The sequence below is a fragment of the Dreissena polymorpha genome, chromosome 2 (genome assembly GCF_020536995.1).
Source record: "Dreissena polymorpha isolate Duluth1 chromosome 2, UMN_Dpol_1.0, whole genome shotgun sequence".
NCBI lineage: Eukaryota > Metazoa > Mollusca > Bivalvia > Myida > Dreissenidae > Dreissena > Dreissena polymorpha.
This window is the reverse complement of record NC_068356.1, coordinates 139,851,587-139,867,511: the sequence shown is the minus strand read 5'-3', so window position 1 is coordinate 139,867,511 and position 15,925 is coordinate 139,851,587. Positions and strand designations below refer to the sequence as shown.

Here is a 15,925-nt window from a genome sequence, read left to right as displayed (position 1 = left end):
AATTCGTTATAATTATGCAATACTCATATACAGTTACGCTGTATGCAACGTAAAAATTTGGCACCGATTTCAGACGTTTTCAATGGTGTATTCTTAAATCTTAAGATATCGGCATACACTGCAAGAAAAACTGTATTTTATGCACTAAAGATTTTTTGCAAATATATTTCAATAACTTTAAATATTTGCAAAAATAAAGTTCTAAATGGTGTGTTTTCATTCTGTCCAGCCCTTGTGTAAACCCCGTTGATTCAGCATCCTGTTAATAAATGTGTGTAAAGTGTTGTCAAAGGGCAGTCTGAGCAGTCCACACAGGGGTTTATCAGGGGACAACACTTTCCGCTTTTATTACATTTTTTTTATTTGCAGAAAATCTCTACTCTGCAAAAATCCAGTTTTAGGAAGAAATTGTCATCCCTAGAAAGCCTGTAATTACTTGTTTAGCGTATAAAGGAAACATAGCAACACCCGAAATGAAAAAAGTGAATATTATGAAGTATGAAGTAGCAATAATAAAACAAGAGCACTGCCTTGCGGGTGCAGACCGCTCATCTATTTTCTTGTTAAAGGTGAAGGGACTCTCATTTTCAATCACAAAGGAGGGAGGGGTGGAGTGAAGAGGGGTGTATAGTGTGGGTGTGTGGATATTTATTACATTATCTTCCAAAAATGCGAAAAAAAAAAATCGGGGGGGGGGGGGGTTGGACGGTATTTCAAACATAAAATAATAAAAATAAATATTTGTGTTTTTTAACCGTTTCAAAAAAAAATAATTTGGGGGGAGGGGTGAGTTGGGGGGGGGGATATAGTGTGAGGGTGTGGTGGTAATTTGTGAGATGATCTTAATAAAAAAAATATTAGGGGGGGGATCTTGGGTGCAATGGTTGGACGGTATTTCAAACATAAAATAATAAAAATAAATATTTGTTTTTTAACCGTTTAAAAAAAAAAATTGGGGGGGGGGTGGGGGGGTATAGTGTGAGGGTGTGGTGGTCATTTGTGAGATGATCTTAAAAAAAACAAAAAAAATTGGGGGGGGGGATTCGGGGGGGGAAGGGGGGGGATGGTTTGGGTGGAGTCTATTGTGGTATGTCAGGTTAGAGTAGTTTTGTCAAAGTATCAATCAAATCTAATCATAAATAAAGAAGTTATGGCAATTTTAGCAAAATTTAATAATTTGACCTTGAGAGTCAAGTTCATTAAAAGGTCAAGGTAAAATTCAACTTGCCAGGTACAGTAACCACATGATAGCATGAAAGTATTTGAAATTTGAAAGCAACAGCCTTGATACTTAAGAAGTAAAGTGGATCGAAACACAAAATTTAACCATATATTCAAAGTTACTAAGTCAAAAAAGGGCCATAATCCCGTAAAAATGACATCCAGAGTTATGCAACTTGTCCTTTTACTGTACCCTTATGATAGTTTGCGAGTGTTCCAAGTATGAAAGGAATATCTATGTTACTTTAGGGGTAAAGTGGACCAAAACACAAAACTTAACCAAATTTTCAATTTTCTAAGTATAAAGGGCCCATAATTCCGTCCAAATGCCAGTCAGAGTTACATAACTTTGTCTGCACAGTCCCCTTATGATAGTTAACAAGTGATGCAAGTATGAAAGCAATAGCTTTGATACTGTAGGAATAAAGTGGACCTAAACACAAAACTTAACCAAATGTTCAATTTTCTAAGTATAAAAAGGGCACATAATTCTGTCAAAATGCCAGTCAGTGTTACATTACTTTGCCTGCACAGTCCCCTTATGATAGTTAGTAAGTGTTGCAAGTATGAAAGCAATAGCTTTGATACTTAAGGAATAAAATGGACCTGAACACAAAACTTAACCAAAATTTTCAATTTTCTAAGTATAAAAAGGGCACATAATTCTGTCAAAATGCACACCAGAGTTACCTAACTTTGCCTGCCCAGTCCCCTCATAATAGTAAGTAAGTGTACCAAGTTTGTATGCAATAGCATTGATACTTTCTGAGAAAAGTGGACCTAAACGCAAAACTTAACCGGACACCGACGCCAACGCCGACGCCAAGGTGATGACAATAGCTATTTTTCAAAAAATAGATGAGCTAATAAAACATGATCATATGCCCCTTCTTACGTTATTTTGCGTCACTGGAAACTTTACCAAATTATTAAGTATGGTTTAAGTGTTAGTACAGGGGTGTGTTTGCCTTTCATTTTAAACATAAACAATCAGAAACTGGATTCAAAAAGAACAGATACAATTTAAATGCAAAAGCGATCTATCAGTTACTGTGTCTGGAAATCCAAGAGCCACTGTTGCATAGGAGTCTGACGTCACCAACATCCGGTTTGGACCGGAAGTGGGTTTCCTCATGGCAGCTGATAGGACGGCTTCATTCATCGGCATTGAGGAAACTTTCAGCACCTGGGAGACCGGATCTGAATAGTAGAGCAAAAACAGCATTGTCACCGTAAGAAACCATATGTTGGTTACTATATGTTTAGATATTTCTTTTTTTAAGGGTATTTATGCATGTATTACAAAAGTAACCACCCACAGAGCATATATAACAACATAATTTGTCGTGTGTGATTGGACATGAGTCATTTGAAAAAACTTCCAATGTTGACGCATAATTACTCATTGCAGTTTATTAAGGTTTCAATTTCAACATTGCTTTAGTTGAAAATGTCACCTGGCATTACGTTTTTCCAACATCACACAATGTTTAGGACATACATATTATGTTAGCATTGTAAATTTTTGCCATGGTTATATCAGCACAGAGATCTGCATTTATATACTGTGATCAGGTGTCATAATGTCCGCCAATGAGACCAAGAAAACTATGTTTGACGTTTGGTTGACAGAGAAGCACCTGACCAGAATGTGCAAATGTTATGCTAGCATAATCTCTATACTACAACCAGAGCTCCAGATAAGATGCGTATCTGCATATTTACGCATTGAAAAAATAAAAAAACGCATTAAAAATCAGCCCGGTAAGTAACATTACGCAATACACAGAGCTCCAGATAAGGATTTTTGAAATTAGTAACGGTACAGCCACTGACAGAAAGAATAGGAGTAACGCTTAAAATCAATTAGTACCTGTACTACCATATCCAAAAATACAGGTAGTACTGTACTACCCGTGTTCTTGGATATTGAAGGGTGTATAACTAACTTTACAGAAACATTTGCAGCAATTATAATAAATATATGTAGCTTCTTAAACAGTTACTGTATTAGGTTTTCCATTCTGAATTATGATGCAAATACAACTACACATTAAACTCATGACTAATACCATTTCTTCATTTTTCTTGACAAGAAAACACAAGCCAACTAGTAAGCTAAGTAAATGAACACTTATTTCACTGTCTCATCCGTTTTCCATCGTGTTTTCTATCGTTTTAAGCCACCGATGCAATCAAATCGTTTAATATCGGGGCAGCAATGTCTTTTTCTGGGTTTACAGATTTAATGTCAGGATGATTAGACAACACCGTATGTAGTCATTATATGACAAGTGTTGTTTTGAACCGGTTTCGGTTAAGCCGGAATTCCATTACGCGCAGACATATTGTTTTTAACGGATTTACAAGTTACAGGAAATCACGCGACAGAATAGACATTAATATATGAACCCAGTCTACAACTTTTCGGTAATTATGCCCCCCTTCGAAGAAGAGGGGGTATATTGCTTTGCTCATGTCGGTATGTCGGTCTGTCGGTCGGTCCGTCCACCAGGTGGTTGTCAGACGATAACTCAAGAACGCTTGGGCCTAGGATCATGACACCTCATAGGTACATTGATCATGACTCGCAGATGACCCTTATTGATTTTGAGGTCACTAGGTCAAAGGTCAAGGTCACAGGTGAAGGTCACAGTTACTGGATTTAGCATGGTTCAAACAAGGGAAACAACTACCGTTTATGCATGTTCTTTTTGTTACAGCACTTGCCTCCCTTGTAATATATTTAAATTTTACCAAATGTAAGGCCACCGCCACCGCCGCCGCCACCACCACCACCACCACCTACACCACCACCACCACCACCACCACCACCATCACCACCACCACCATTGTAATGCATTGCTGCACCACCACCACCACCACCACCGTTGTTCACAGTGACAAAAAACGTATCCACACAATGGCTGCTACTACAACTTATAGCCCATATAGGGGGGCATGCATGTTTTACAAACAGCCCTTGTTTAAATTAACGAAAAGCGCGTTAGGTTAGAGACCAACAAATCACGCCTTGCTGACGCAGACGTATCGGTACGGCTAGATTTTTTTCGTAAATGCGTAAAATGGATATTAATGTCGTAATTGTACGTCCAGTTTATAAAAATAAATGCGTAAATCTTCATGAAAAAGGCGTATTTACGGCTGTACAGCCCTTATCTGTAGCTCTGAATACAAATCTTGGTACGTATTTTTAAGCGATTAAAAAGCGTCACTGGTTTAACCAATAATCCAGTTGAGTTTTTAGTGTAAGTTAACCTTTGAATCAAAAGTAAGTCAATCAAACAAGCTTGTAATCAATATGGTGGCCCATCATGTTTGTGGTTAAAAAAGGGACGTTTTAAGCGACCAGCGGCTCCTGCAAGAATATTTTAAAAAAAGTCTGTTCATATCATCATCTTAACTTCTTTCCTTTGCATTAACTAATATAAACAACAAATTATAATATTTTTAGATTAAACACGCCATGTAATATGTCGGCTATCTGTGGAATTAGAAAATACCCCTCAATATTCCTAAGTACCCTTTATAGCTGAAACAAAGGAGTAAACTATGCTTTAACAATTATATCAGGGGGTAACATACCCTTTCGACTAAATCCTTATATGAGCTCTGAGTACAACGTGCTCATATGATCTAAGGCACAGGTAGCCTCTTTTGACCTTAAATTGTTAAATATTTTACCAGCCCTGAGCTTATTCTAGTCGAAGTCTGCTTTAACTTCAAATTTACTGAATCATATGGTAGCATACGTTATGGACAACTAAATGATTTAAGCTATGAACAAGCTGTATTACAGTATTTTTAAACTTGTGACCACTAAATGCAAATATTAATTAGGTAGGGTGGACAGTGGTTTGGCACACATTGCAATGTGTAGGATGGTTAAAATGTATGCCAAGTTATTATAAAATCCATCAATAAATGACGAAGTAATGGGGGAGACAGGAATTTTCAAGCCGTGTATGGCCAAATTTGATTGTGACTTTGACCTTTGAGGTGAAGACACACTGTTACAAGCACCATACCAATCCCTGATGGTGCTTATTTGCTCTTAATTTTTGTTAAATTACATGATGAATGCCAGGAACAGACCGGACAACCTGCTTTATGGCAAACTTTGACCTTTTAAATCCAAGTGTTACCTTGACGTTTGATAAATCTGGACTTAATTCATGAAGAGTATGTCTGTTAATGCCATACCTTCATCCATGCTCTGTAACTGGTAATCCTCCAGAGCTGAACGTGTCACAAGAAACTTCCTAGAAATACATAGATGCCATGTGACACAGTACATAGTGACACTTGTGAGGCATTAACATTAAACACATTAGTTTATGACATAATAATATGTGACAAATTAGGGCATGACACCTTATTATGTTACCCAACCACATGTGATAAATTAACAATTGACACATTTAAACATGTGACAGAATAATGTGTAATACAATAAAGTCTGACATAATAACATATGTATTTATAGCATACAAATAACATAAATTTGAATTTATAACATACAAATAACATAAATTCATACATAATCACTTAAGTAAGTTTATGTTCAAATACACCATTAGATTACATTAAACCCAACATTTATTATAGCATTCAATGCAATAAATAAGTTAATTACTGAATGCCTTCAATCCTAATAATTTCTTTATGGAATTTATTTAAGAAATGAAAAATAACAAGGCTTTTGTCTTGTCAAGCAATATTGTCCCCTACCGGCTCCACCATTGTCAGAAATTCCACCATTTTCAGATAAAAAATTTTTTGGTTGCCATAGCAACCACAATTTTTGACATACCGGTAGGAACACAATGAAATGACGTGCATAATGTCCATATTGCCATCTATCCATGTTGCAAATTTCATGAAAAAATATTAAGAACTTTTAAAGTTATCGCAGGATCCAGAAAAGTGTGACTGACTGACTGACAGACGGTAAAACCGGAAGGGGGCAATAATAAAGATAATATCAAGTCTTTGTGATTTTAACTAAAATATTGCTTAAGAAAACTTGTTGAAATAACAGACTTTGGCAGACTTTTTTTATTGAAAAGAACATATCTGACCTGATCAAAAAATGTATTATTTCTATATTACAATTTTTCAATTAAGTATCATTTTGAAGGTAAACATCTTTAGCCAGACATGAATTTAGTGTTTCCAACAAAAATGTTTTCTAAGATATTAATTAGCAAAACTGTATAAGATTTGAGACAAAAAATGCCCAATATGACCGTGATAATTGATAAAATGACACCTTGGTTTATCATGCGACTGAATTTGGGGCTTATGAACTAATGAGACTTTGCAATAACATGAATCTTTGTGTATTGGTAGTTCAAAAGTCTATGGAGAGGCATCAATTCAAACCCTAGTATTCCAGCGTTGACTTTTCTTAATCAGGGAAGCACTTTTCGCTTTTATGATACATTTTCATTAAAGGCAGTCTCTTCTTAGCAAAAATCTGGTAAAGCCAAAAGAGTCGTCCCTGATTATCCTGTGCGGACTTCACAGGCTAATCTTGGACAACACTTTACCCACATGCATTAAGCCCAGTTTTCACAGAGCGAGGCTCAGATATAAGTACTCACTTGTTGGTCCCCGACTCCACGCACATCCACTGCTGGGCTGCAACCTGGTGCACGTGCTGCACATGCAGTGGGAGGGGCACGGTGTTGACCACACCCTCCAGCAGGCCCAACACCTCCAGGAAGTCCCTGAGGAAAACATATGGGTACAACTAAAAAAGGAAACCTTAAGGTGCAAAAGACTTAAATTTATACTGACCAATGATCTTGAATTTATACTGGCCAATGATGACGGCAATTTATGCATATTTTTAAAGACATCTTCATACAATTTTGAAAGGATTAAGGATGTTGTTAAAAAAATATCATAAACAAAAAAATTAATTGTTTTTACAAATATGAGCCCCAAAATATTTACCCCTAAGGAAAAAGAAAACTACAATGAATACTGACCAATAACTATGGCTATTTATGGATATTTTATTTCATGACATCTTGGTGAAACACCTCACGTGATAATTATGGGACTTGTACACACAGTTTCATTACATAAATTATAATATAATGTTTTTACAAACAGAACAATACTCCTTGAAATAATCTGTAATAATGATAATTGCACAAAGTAAATTTAATAATTTTTTTTCCTGAACTATGATTTGAATTTGGGACTTTTGTGATCAAAATTTTACAAATAACCACTGGTAGTTCAGGTTTTAGAACTCAACAGTGTCATTTTAAACCAAATTATTTATTGATTGATTATTATCATTTAAAAATAGCACTATTAAAACAGATCTCTCATAAGTTCTATACTAACATATTTAATATACATACTTGTAACAATATACAAAAATTGTCTTTATATAGTGTTATTTACCATTATGTCAAAACCTCCATTTTACACATCAACAATCAAACAATGTTGATAATGGGGATTCAAATTGTAATCATTTAATAACAACTGATGAAAATAGTGCCAAGAAAAATAATGAGCCAGCGCTCGGCCAATTTGTCAAACATGACGGACCTGATGGCCCTCAAATGAAAACCTAAGCTCAAGGTACGTCAATTGTAAAACACTAGACCTGTTGACCAAGTTTTACTACACCTGAACCATATTTACCATTCTGACCATGTTTTATCAAGATTTAGTCATAAAAATATAGCTTCAAGAGTGTTGATATGTTTTTTCTTTTATCAGATTTTACCTCGTGCCAGAGTTTTTTATGCACTTGAACCATATATGTATTTCACTCGGAATAGATCTTGCTGAGATTAACATTTTGACTAGGTTTCTAGAGTGATAACCAGGTTTTTAGTAAGATTTACCTCATGCCCTAATCGTTTGTAGCAAGTGACTCAGATAATAATTCTGTCTAGATTTTTATTTGATTTTCTGCAACAATATCAAAACATTTACAAGCAAACGCGTGATTTGCTTCACGCAGCGTTTGAAGCACGCTGTAGTTCTCATGAGCTGCCCAGTTTGAAGCACGCTGTAGTTCTCATGAGCTGCCCAGTTTGAAGCACGCTGTAGTTCTCATGAGCTGCCCAGTTTGAAGCACGCTGTAGTTCTCATGAGCTGCCCAGTTTGAAGCACGCTGTAGTTCTCATGAGCTGCCCAGTTTGAAGCACGCTGTAGTTCTCATGAGCTGCCCAAAGCCGATCTCGTGTTCGATTGTAAATGTTCTGATAACGCCACAGGAAACAAGAGCTCCGCTATCAGGGACTGAAGCCCAACAAGATATAATTCTGATGAAGTTTCGTCAAGATTGGATGAAAAGTCAGGCCCCTAGAGTGGTGACTAGCTTAATAGCTACAAGATGTGTTTGTGAAACACTATGTCCCCCCATATATTTGACCTTTGACCTTGATTTTTCACCACTAAAATTGTGCAGCTCCATGCATATGAGAAGTTGTTAAAAAGTTATAGTGTATATTGAATGAGCGATTTTGACCCATATATTTGACCTTTGACCTTGAAGGATGACCTTGACCTTTCACCACTCAAAATAAGAAGCTCCAGGAGATACACATGCATGCCATATATGACTTTGCTATCTAAAATATTGCAAAATGAAGTTATAGTGTATATAAAATGAGCGGTTTTGACCCATATATTTTACCTTTGACCTTGAAGGATCACCTTGACCTTTCGCCACTCAAAATTTGCAGCTACATGAGGTTCACATGCATGCCAAATATCAAGTTGCTATCTTCAATATTCAAAAAGTTATGGTAAATGTTAAAGTTTTAATGCAAACAAACCTACAAACAAACCAACAAACAGACAGGGCACAGAAAATATGTCCCCCAGTATAGACTGGGGGACATAAAAATTATGCAATTTGAAACAATTAACTTGCGAATGATTCATAAACCTTAACAAACATGATTATTCACTAAATGCATACTCATTCTGTTTGTAGAATACCACAGTGCCAAACTCATCTGGTAATGTGCTCTTACACATCCGGTAGGGACTCTGTCAAGAAAGGGCTTACAATTAATTACATACTCATTCCCACATATTATTGATGTTCACAAAAACACGTAGATAAACAATTTACAAAGTTTTGTAAATTTTGACTGTCTGGATAACTGGACAGAAAGAGATTCTCAGGATAAGTTTTATACACAACTCCCTGACTCCACATTGGGAACATGTGTGGCAAGATATTTGTAACGGCATAATTTATGGCAAAGTTACAGTATGGACCAACTTAAACAAACAAGCGATTTCACTAACACAGGCTAGCATGTACACTCAACAATTCCGAAGCCTTTATTAAGATTTCTGCAATCAGGATTGACAAAAAAAGATAAAACACAAGTGGCCTAATGAAATGATGTATGGCAAAGTTACGGTCCAAACATTCTAAGACAAACAAACTAACGCACGCCACCACTTACACTCAAACATTCTGACCTCTTTATCGGGATTCCTGCCAACGCGTTCGAAAAAAAAGATACAAAGATATACCAGCCTAACAGAACTCACGGTTTTGGTCTGTGTAGGGCTGGTGAACTTTCGTTTTTCCGGCTGCGTCTGTTGGAGTGAAGGGCACAACAGTCGGTTCACCTCGCCCGTCTCGAAATTCACAGACAGGATTGTGTTGGTCTGTAACCAGAGTGATCGAGTTACTGATGTTACGCTTGTTTTTGTTCACTGCTTTTTACAGTATTATAGTCATACTGTGGCAGTCTGTTAAACGACATACACATTTCAAGTGCTCTAAATTGACATTTGGATTTTTGCATATTTTTTTGTTTTTTTGTCATATTTGAGATATTGAAGCAAAAATAAACAGCTGACGGGTTTAAAATTAACCATATTTTAGTAATTTCAATAGCAGCAGTTATCCTACTCATACATTTCATAGACATGATAAGCAAGCCTAAATTGGAAAATCTGTTCTAAGCCCTTTGCCATAAAATATCAATGGCCTTGATAAAATGTAAATGTCTAAAACACAGAAACCCCAGATGAGTCACAAATTAGCTATTTGTCAGACCTAGCTCCGTAAGTGACTAATGAATAATACATTTTTGGGTGGAAATTTTCTGAAGTGTAGGACAAAATAATGCATATACATGAAGTACCATGTTTTTTTTTACACCCAGATATATCAATCTATGATGACATGTTAAGCAAAGATCTATTTGCAGTTGCCGTCCATTGTTGAGTATTTTTTTTTAATGGTAAAAGGGTCAACTATGATAAAAAACGGTAAAAAGATGCAAGGAACGAACAATGAGCATGCTTATATTCTAATTAAAAGAATTGAATCAAATTTAATAATGAATTTATCAAATTTGGCCCTCATGACATCAAGTTACATACCACTTCCTCGTGCAGGATCACAGTGTCGTCAAGTGGTGCCCCCAGTGCTTGGATACGCACGTGAGGGCGGTAGGAGCCGGTAACCATGGGAAACACGTCATACATGTCCAGGAAGCTGGCCGTCTGAGTGCGGGGGTTCATGGAGTAGAGACCCACTGGGTTGGCTGTGCCCACGTGAATGATGTCATTCTTGTTGTGGCCAGGACTTCTGAAGGCAGCTGTTGATGGCAATATTAAACTTGTATTCACATTTTATTTATGAAAACATACATTTAACAGTCTACAAACAAACATTAAGATTTGAGAATTTTTTATTTACAAAGTAACTGAAGTAAGTCTGTTTTTTCGTAATTCATAATTATTTATTGGTGAAAAAACAACCACATTTATCAGTTTTTTATACCATGGTACTCTTAACGATAGAGAAAGTGCAATGTATTTTACATATTGCAAAATTACCTCAGCTTGAGCCAAAGCATGAAAAAACAGTCCTTAATTGACCATAATCATGTCCACTATGAAGTCATGCAAAGTTTCATGGTTTTGTTCATAGCCATGGAAGCTCTTGATTAAACTGAACAGCTGGCAAAATATTGCATAAGACCCATTTTTGCATGACGTGGATCAACTGTAACTACAACAATAACTACTGACACGCATGTTTAAGTTTAAAACACAGAACATCAAGATAAAATGAAGTAGTAAAAAGCTTATTTGCAAACACGAAATGTAAAGCCACATAAATACTCAGAATAAACGAATATTTCATAAAATAAAGTTTACCTATAAAAATTCAGTGCTCTTCAAGCAACAGCCAACAATTTCACCCTAGATGTGGTATTGTAACATAGATTCAACGAGATAAAAAATGCTCTTCTTTTATTTTTTGTGTCACAATATATTTCATGTGAATTTCCTGCGATGATATCCACAAATTTACAAGCAAACACGTAAATGGCTTCAGTCAGCATCGGAAGCACGACATGAGCTGCCCAAAGCAAATCTTGTGTTCGATTATAAATGTTTGGACAACACCAGGGGGCCAATGCACATGGGAAGTATCAAGCCAATAGGTTAATTCATTGACAAATTATTGATGGGAAATCATTTTAGCACTTATAGTAACAGTTTCAATAGGGGTCAACACATGTGAAGTATCAAGCCAATCGTTAAATTAGTTGACGAGTTATTGAGCAGAAATAAACTGGTCTACCGACAGACAGACAGAAAGACAGAGAGAAATTGAGCAAAACAATATACCCCCTTTTCTTCGATTATAATTATAATGGTAAATATTGTGCCACAAAAAACAAGAGCACCGCCTTGCGGGTGCAGACCGCTCAACTATTTTCTTTTCAAAGGTGAAGGGACTCTCATTTTCAATCACAAAGGAGGGAGAGGTGGTGGTGTGAAGAGGGGTGCATAGTGTGGGGGTGTGGACATTTATTACATTATCTTCCAAAAATGCGAAAAAAAGGGGAAAAAAAAATCGGGGGGGGGGGGGTGGGGGGGTGGGGGGGGGGGGGATTCTTGGGTGCGATGGTTGGACGGTATTTCAAACATAAAATAATAAAAATAAATATTTGTGTTTTTTAACCGTTAAAAAAAAAATAAAAAATGGGGGGGGTGAGGTGGGGGGGGGGGGGGGTGGGGATTCTTGGGTGCGATGGTTGGACGGTATTTCAAACATAAAATAATAAAAATAAATATTTGTGTTTTTTAACCGTTAAAAAAAAAAAATGGGGGGGGGGGGGTGAGGTGGGGGGGGGGTATAGTGTGAGGGTGTGGTGGAAATTTGTGAGATGATCTTAAAAAAAAAAAAAAGGGGGGGGGATTCGGGTGGGGGAGGGGGGGTGGGGATTCTTGGGTGCAATGGTTGGACGGTTTTTCAAACATAAAAAATAATAAAAATAAATAGTTTTGTTTTTTAACCGTTTAAAAACAAAAAAATTCGGGTGGGGGTGGGGGTATAGTGGGGGGGGGCACGGGCGATGGTTTGGGTGTAGTCTATTGTGATGCGTCAGGTAAGAGTAGTTTTGTCAAAGTATCAATTAAATCTAATCATAATTAAAGAAGTTATGCCAATTTATCAAAATTTAATAATTTGACCTTGAGAGTCAAGGTCATTCAAAGGTCAAGGTAAAATTCAACTTGCCAGGTACAGTTACCTCATGATAGCATGAAAGTATTTAAAGTTTGAAAGCAATAGCCTTGATACTTAAGAAGTAAAGTGATCTCAACACAAAATTTAACCATATATTCAAAGTTACTAAGTCAAAAAAGGGCCATAATTCCGTAAAAATGACATCCAGAGTTATGCAACTTGTCCTTTTACTGTACCCTTATGATAGTTTGTGAGTGTTCCAAGTATGAAAGCAATATCTATGATACTTTAGGGGTAAAGTGGACCAAAACACAAAACTTAACCAAACTTTCAATTTTCTAAGTATAAAGGGCCCATAATTCCGTCCAAATGCCAGTCAGAGTTACATAACTTTGCCTGCACAGTCCCCTTACGATAGTTAATAAGTGTTGCAAGTATGAAAGCAATAGCTTTGATACTGTAGGAATAAAGTGGACCTAAACACAAAACTTAACCAAATTTTCAATTTTCTAAGTATAAAAAGGGCACATAATTCTGTAAAAATGCCAGTCAGAGTTACATTACTTTGCCTGCACAGTCCCCTTATGATAGTTAGTAAATGTTGCAAGTATGAAAGCAATAGCTTTGATTCTTAAGGAATAAAATGGACCTAAACACAAAACCTAACCAAAATTTTCAATTTTGTAAGTATAAAAAGGGCAATTAATTTTGTCAAAATGCACGCCAGAGTTATCTAACTTTGCCTGCCCAGTCCCCTCATGATAGTAAGTAAGTGTACTAAGTTTGAATGCAATAGCATTGATACTTTCTGAAAAAAGTGGACCTAAACGCAAAACTTAACCAAAATTTTCAATTTTCTAAGTATGAAAAGGGCACATAATTCAGTCAAAATGCATGCCAGAGTTATCTAACTTTGCCTGCCCAGTCCCCTCATGATAGTAAGTAAGTGTACCAAGTTTGAATGCAATAGCATTGATAGTTTCTGAGAAAAGTGGACCTAAACGCAAAACTTAACCGGACGCCGACGCAGACGCCGACGCCAAGGTGATGACAATAGCTCATAATTTAAAAAAAAAAATAGATGAGCTAATAAAAACGAGACTTTTGTGTCTCCTTAAATCTTTGTTGCCATACCACATCTTGCGTTGGAATTTGGCTATTGCTATAAGGTACAACGATCAAAACTTTAACAACCACTTAATCTTAAAGCTGTTCATTTTCTGATAAGTAATTCAAGTGAGAATGAGAGATTGTTAAGACTTTAATATATCATCAAATGAATGTAATAAAAAGTGAAGCATTCATTTTGTCAATTTTCAGGAGGACATTTTTCCCAAAATGCATTAAGAACACTTAGGCACTTAAGTGCATTTAAAATATTTCAGTGTTGAAATTATAGTAACTGCTTCTTTTTAAAAAATTATTTATTGTTAAAAAACCCATCTCAATTTGAAGTTTCAGAAAATTGGAATACGGAAAAATGTTTCTTATCTTAACGACACAGTTTTTTTCTTCTCCTGAAAATTTTACAAAAAGTCAGTTACACTACATTTAATAATCAAAACACATATGTTCACTCATGTCAGTTTGTAATATTCTTTTAAATCAAAAAGGTTGTCCTAATATTTAAAGGGATTTTTTGACGCTTTGGTAAATTGACAAAATTGAAAAAAGTTGTTTCAGATTCGCAAATTTTCGTTTAAGTTATGATATTTGTGAGGAAACAGTAATACTGAACATTTACCATGTTCTAATTTAGCCATTATATGCATCTTTTGACGATTATAAAACCTAAAAATTATAAAGCGTTGCAACGCGAAACGATTGAATAATTTTGAGAGTTCTGTTTTTGTCGTTAAATTTTGTGAAACTACAAAGATTGCTTATATAGGGTATAAAATACGTCAAGTATGTGTACTCGGCGGAATGGCTCAGTAGGCTAAAGCGTTTTTACTTCAGGACTCCAGGGGTCACTGGTTCGAAACCTGCTCCGGGCAATGTTCTTTTCCTTTTTTTAAATTTTATTCTTGATTTTTTACTGGAGCTTTTACGATCCAATGTTTACATTTATCAATAGAAAGCATTTAATGAATAAGTTAAAAAATGCCAAAATCTGTGAAAAGGCCCCTTTAATAGTTGATTCCTGTCACAAAAATAAACACAAACATTGACACAAAACTGTATAAAAAAACTCATAGACAATAATTATGCGTTAATTGTAAACAAATTTGTATGATCAAATAAATTTTGTATGTTTGACAATAACATTGCTTTCCGAATTCAATTTATTTGCGTCTGAAGTTAACAGATGGTTACCTTAACTGGCGTTATTTTTTTTTTAGAGTAAACGGAACTGGTACATACCCAATGAGACTGTGAGGTCACTGATGATGTTCGTCTCATGCACTGGGACATTCCAGAAGGCTTCCTGTTCGCTGAACGATTTGGCACGTGATTCTGTGCGCTCAAACGAAAGTGACTCCACACGAAGGGAAACGGGGCCCTGAGACAACACAAACCAGGTGTTGTTTTAGCTGTGATTCAATAGGCTGAGAATGTGATGTTCTCATTTTACCCATTACCACTTAGATATGTATTAATTTTTTTACGCATTTGTAGTCCCGTAGAAAGATAAATTTAATTAAAGACCTTTCTTACTAAATTCAAGTTTTAATGGCTTCATTTCCAACCCTAAGATACTGATGAGCAGCGAACAGCATAAAACCTGAACAGACTGCGAGTTACTCGTTAGTTACGGGTAATCAAACATTACTGTTGAGCTGCACTGTTACAGTAACAACATATCAACTCACATAATGACATCAGCTATGTTTTACCTGCACTATAAAAGAAGAGTAATTGTGCTTTTCTTTTATTTTTTATAAAGATACCCTTATAATGAAACTTGATTTGTTCCACTCTCAAACACAATATATATTTTATGTCTGGATGGTTTGGGTTTGTAAATTAAAGTCTATCCATGCAGGAAAAAGATATACTCTGGACAAATATTTAGCAGTTAAATTCTTAATTTCCATATTTGTTGTTGAACTGTGAGTTTGACAACAAAAAGTTGTCCATCTTATAATTATTGTCACTTTACAAAGATCTTTTCCTGCATTGATCCATGCTGGATACTGTAAGAAGGGTTGATTTATAATATGTATGTTTTTATCTTAAATTATGACA

General features: G+C 35.9%; 1 protein-coding gene across 1 annotated transcript in view; it reads right to left on the bottom strand.

Moving 5' to 3' along the window:
- LOC127869203 (von Willebrand factor A domain-containing protein 8-like) overlaps positions 1 to 15,925 on the bottom strand; it is a 102,512-nt gene that overhangs the window by 15,980 nt on the left and 70,607 nt on the right. The window contains 7 exon segments of the mRNA XM_052411568.1: positions 2,273 to 2,421; positions 5,446 to 5,504; positions 6,849 to 6,974; positions 9,203 to 9,273; positions 9,790 to 9,909; positions 10,633 to 10,850; positions 15,101 to 15,239. Coding sequence (XP_052267528.1) covers positions 2,273 to 2,421; positions 5,446 to 5,504; positions 6,849 to 6,974; positions 9,203 to 9,273; positions 9,790 to 9,909; positions 10,633 to 10,850; positions 15,101 to 15,239 — 882 coding nt within the window.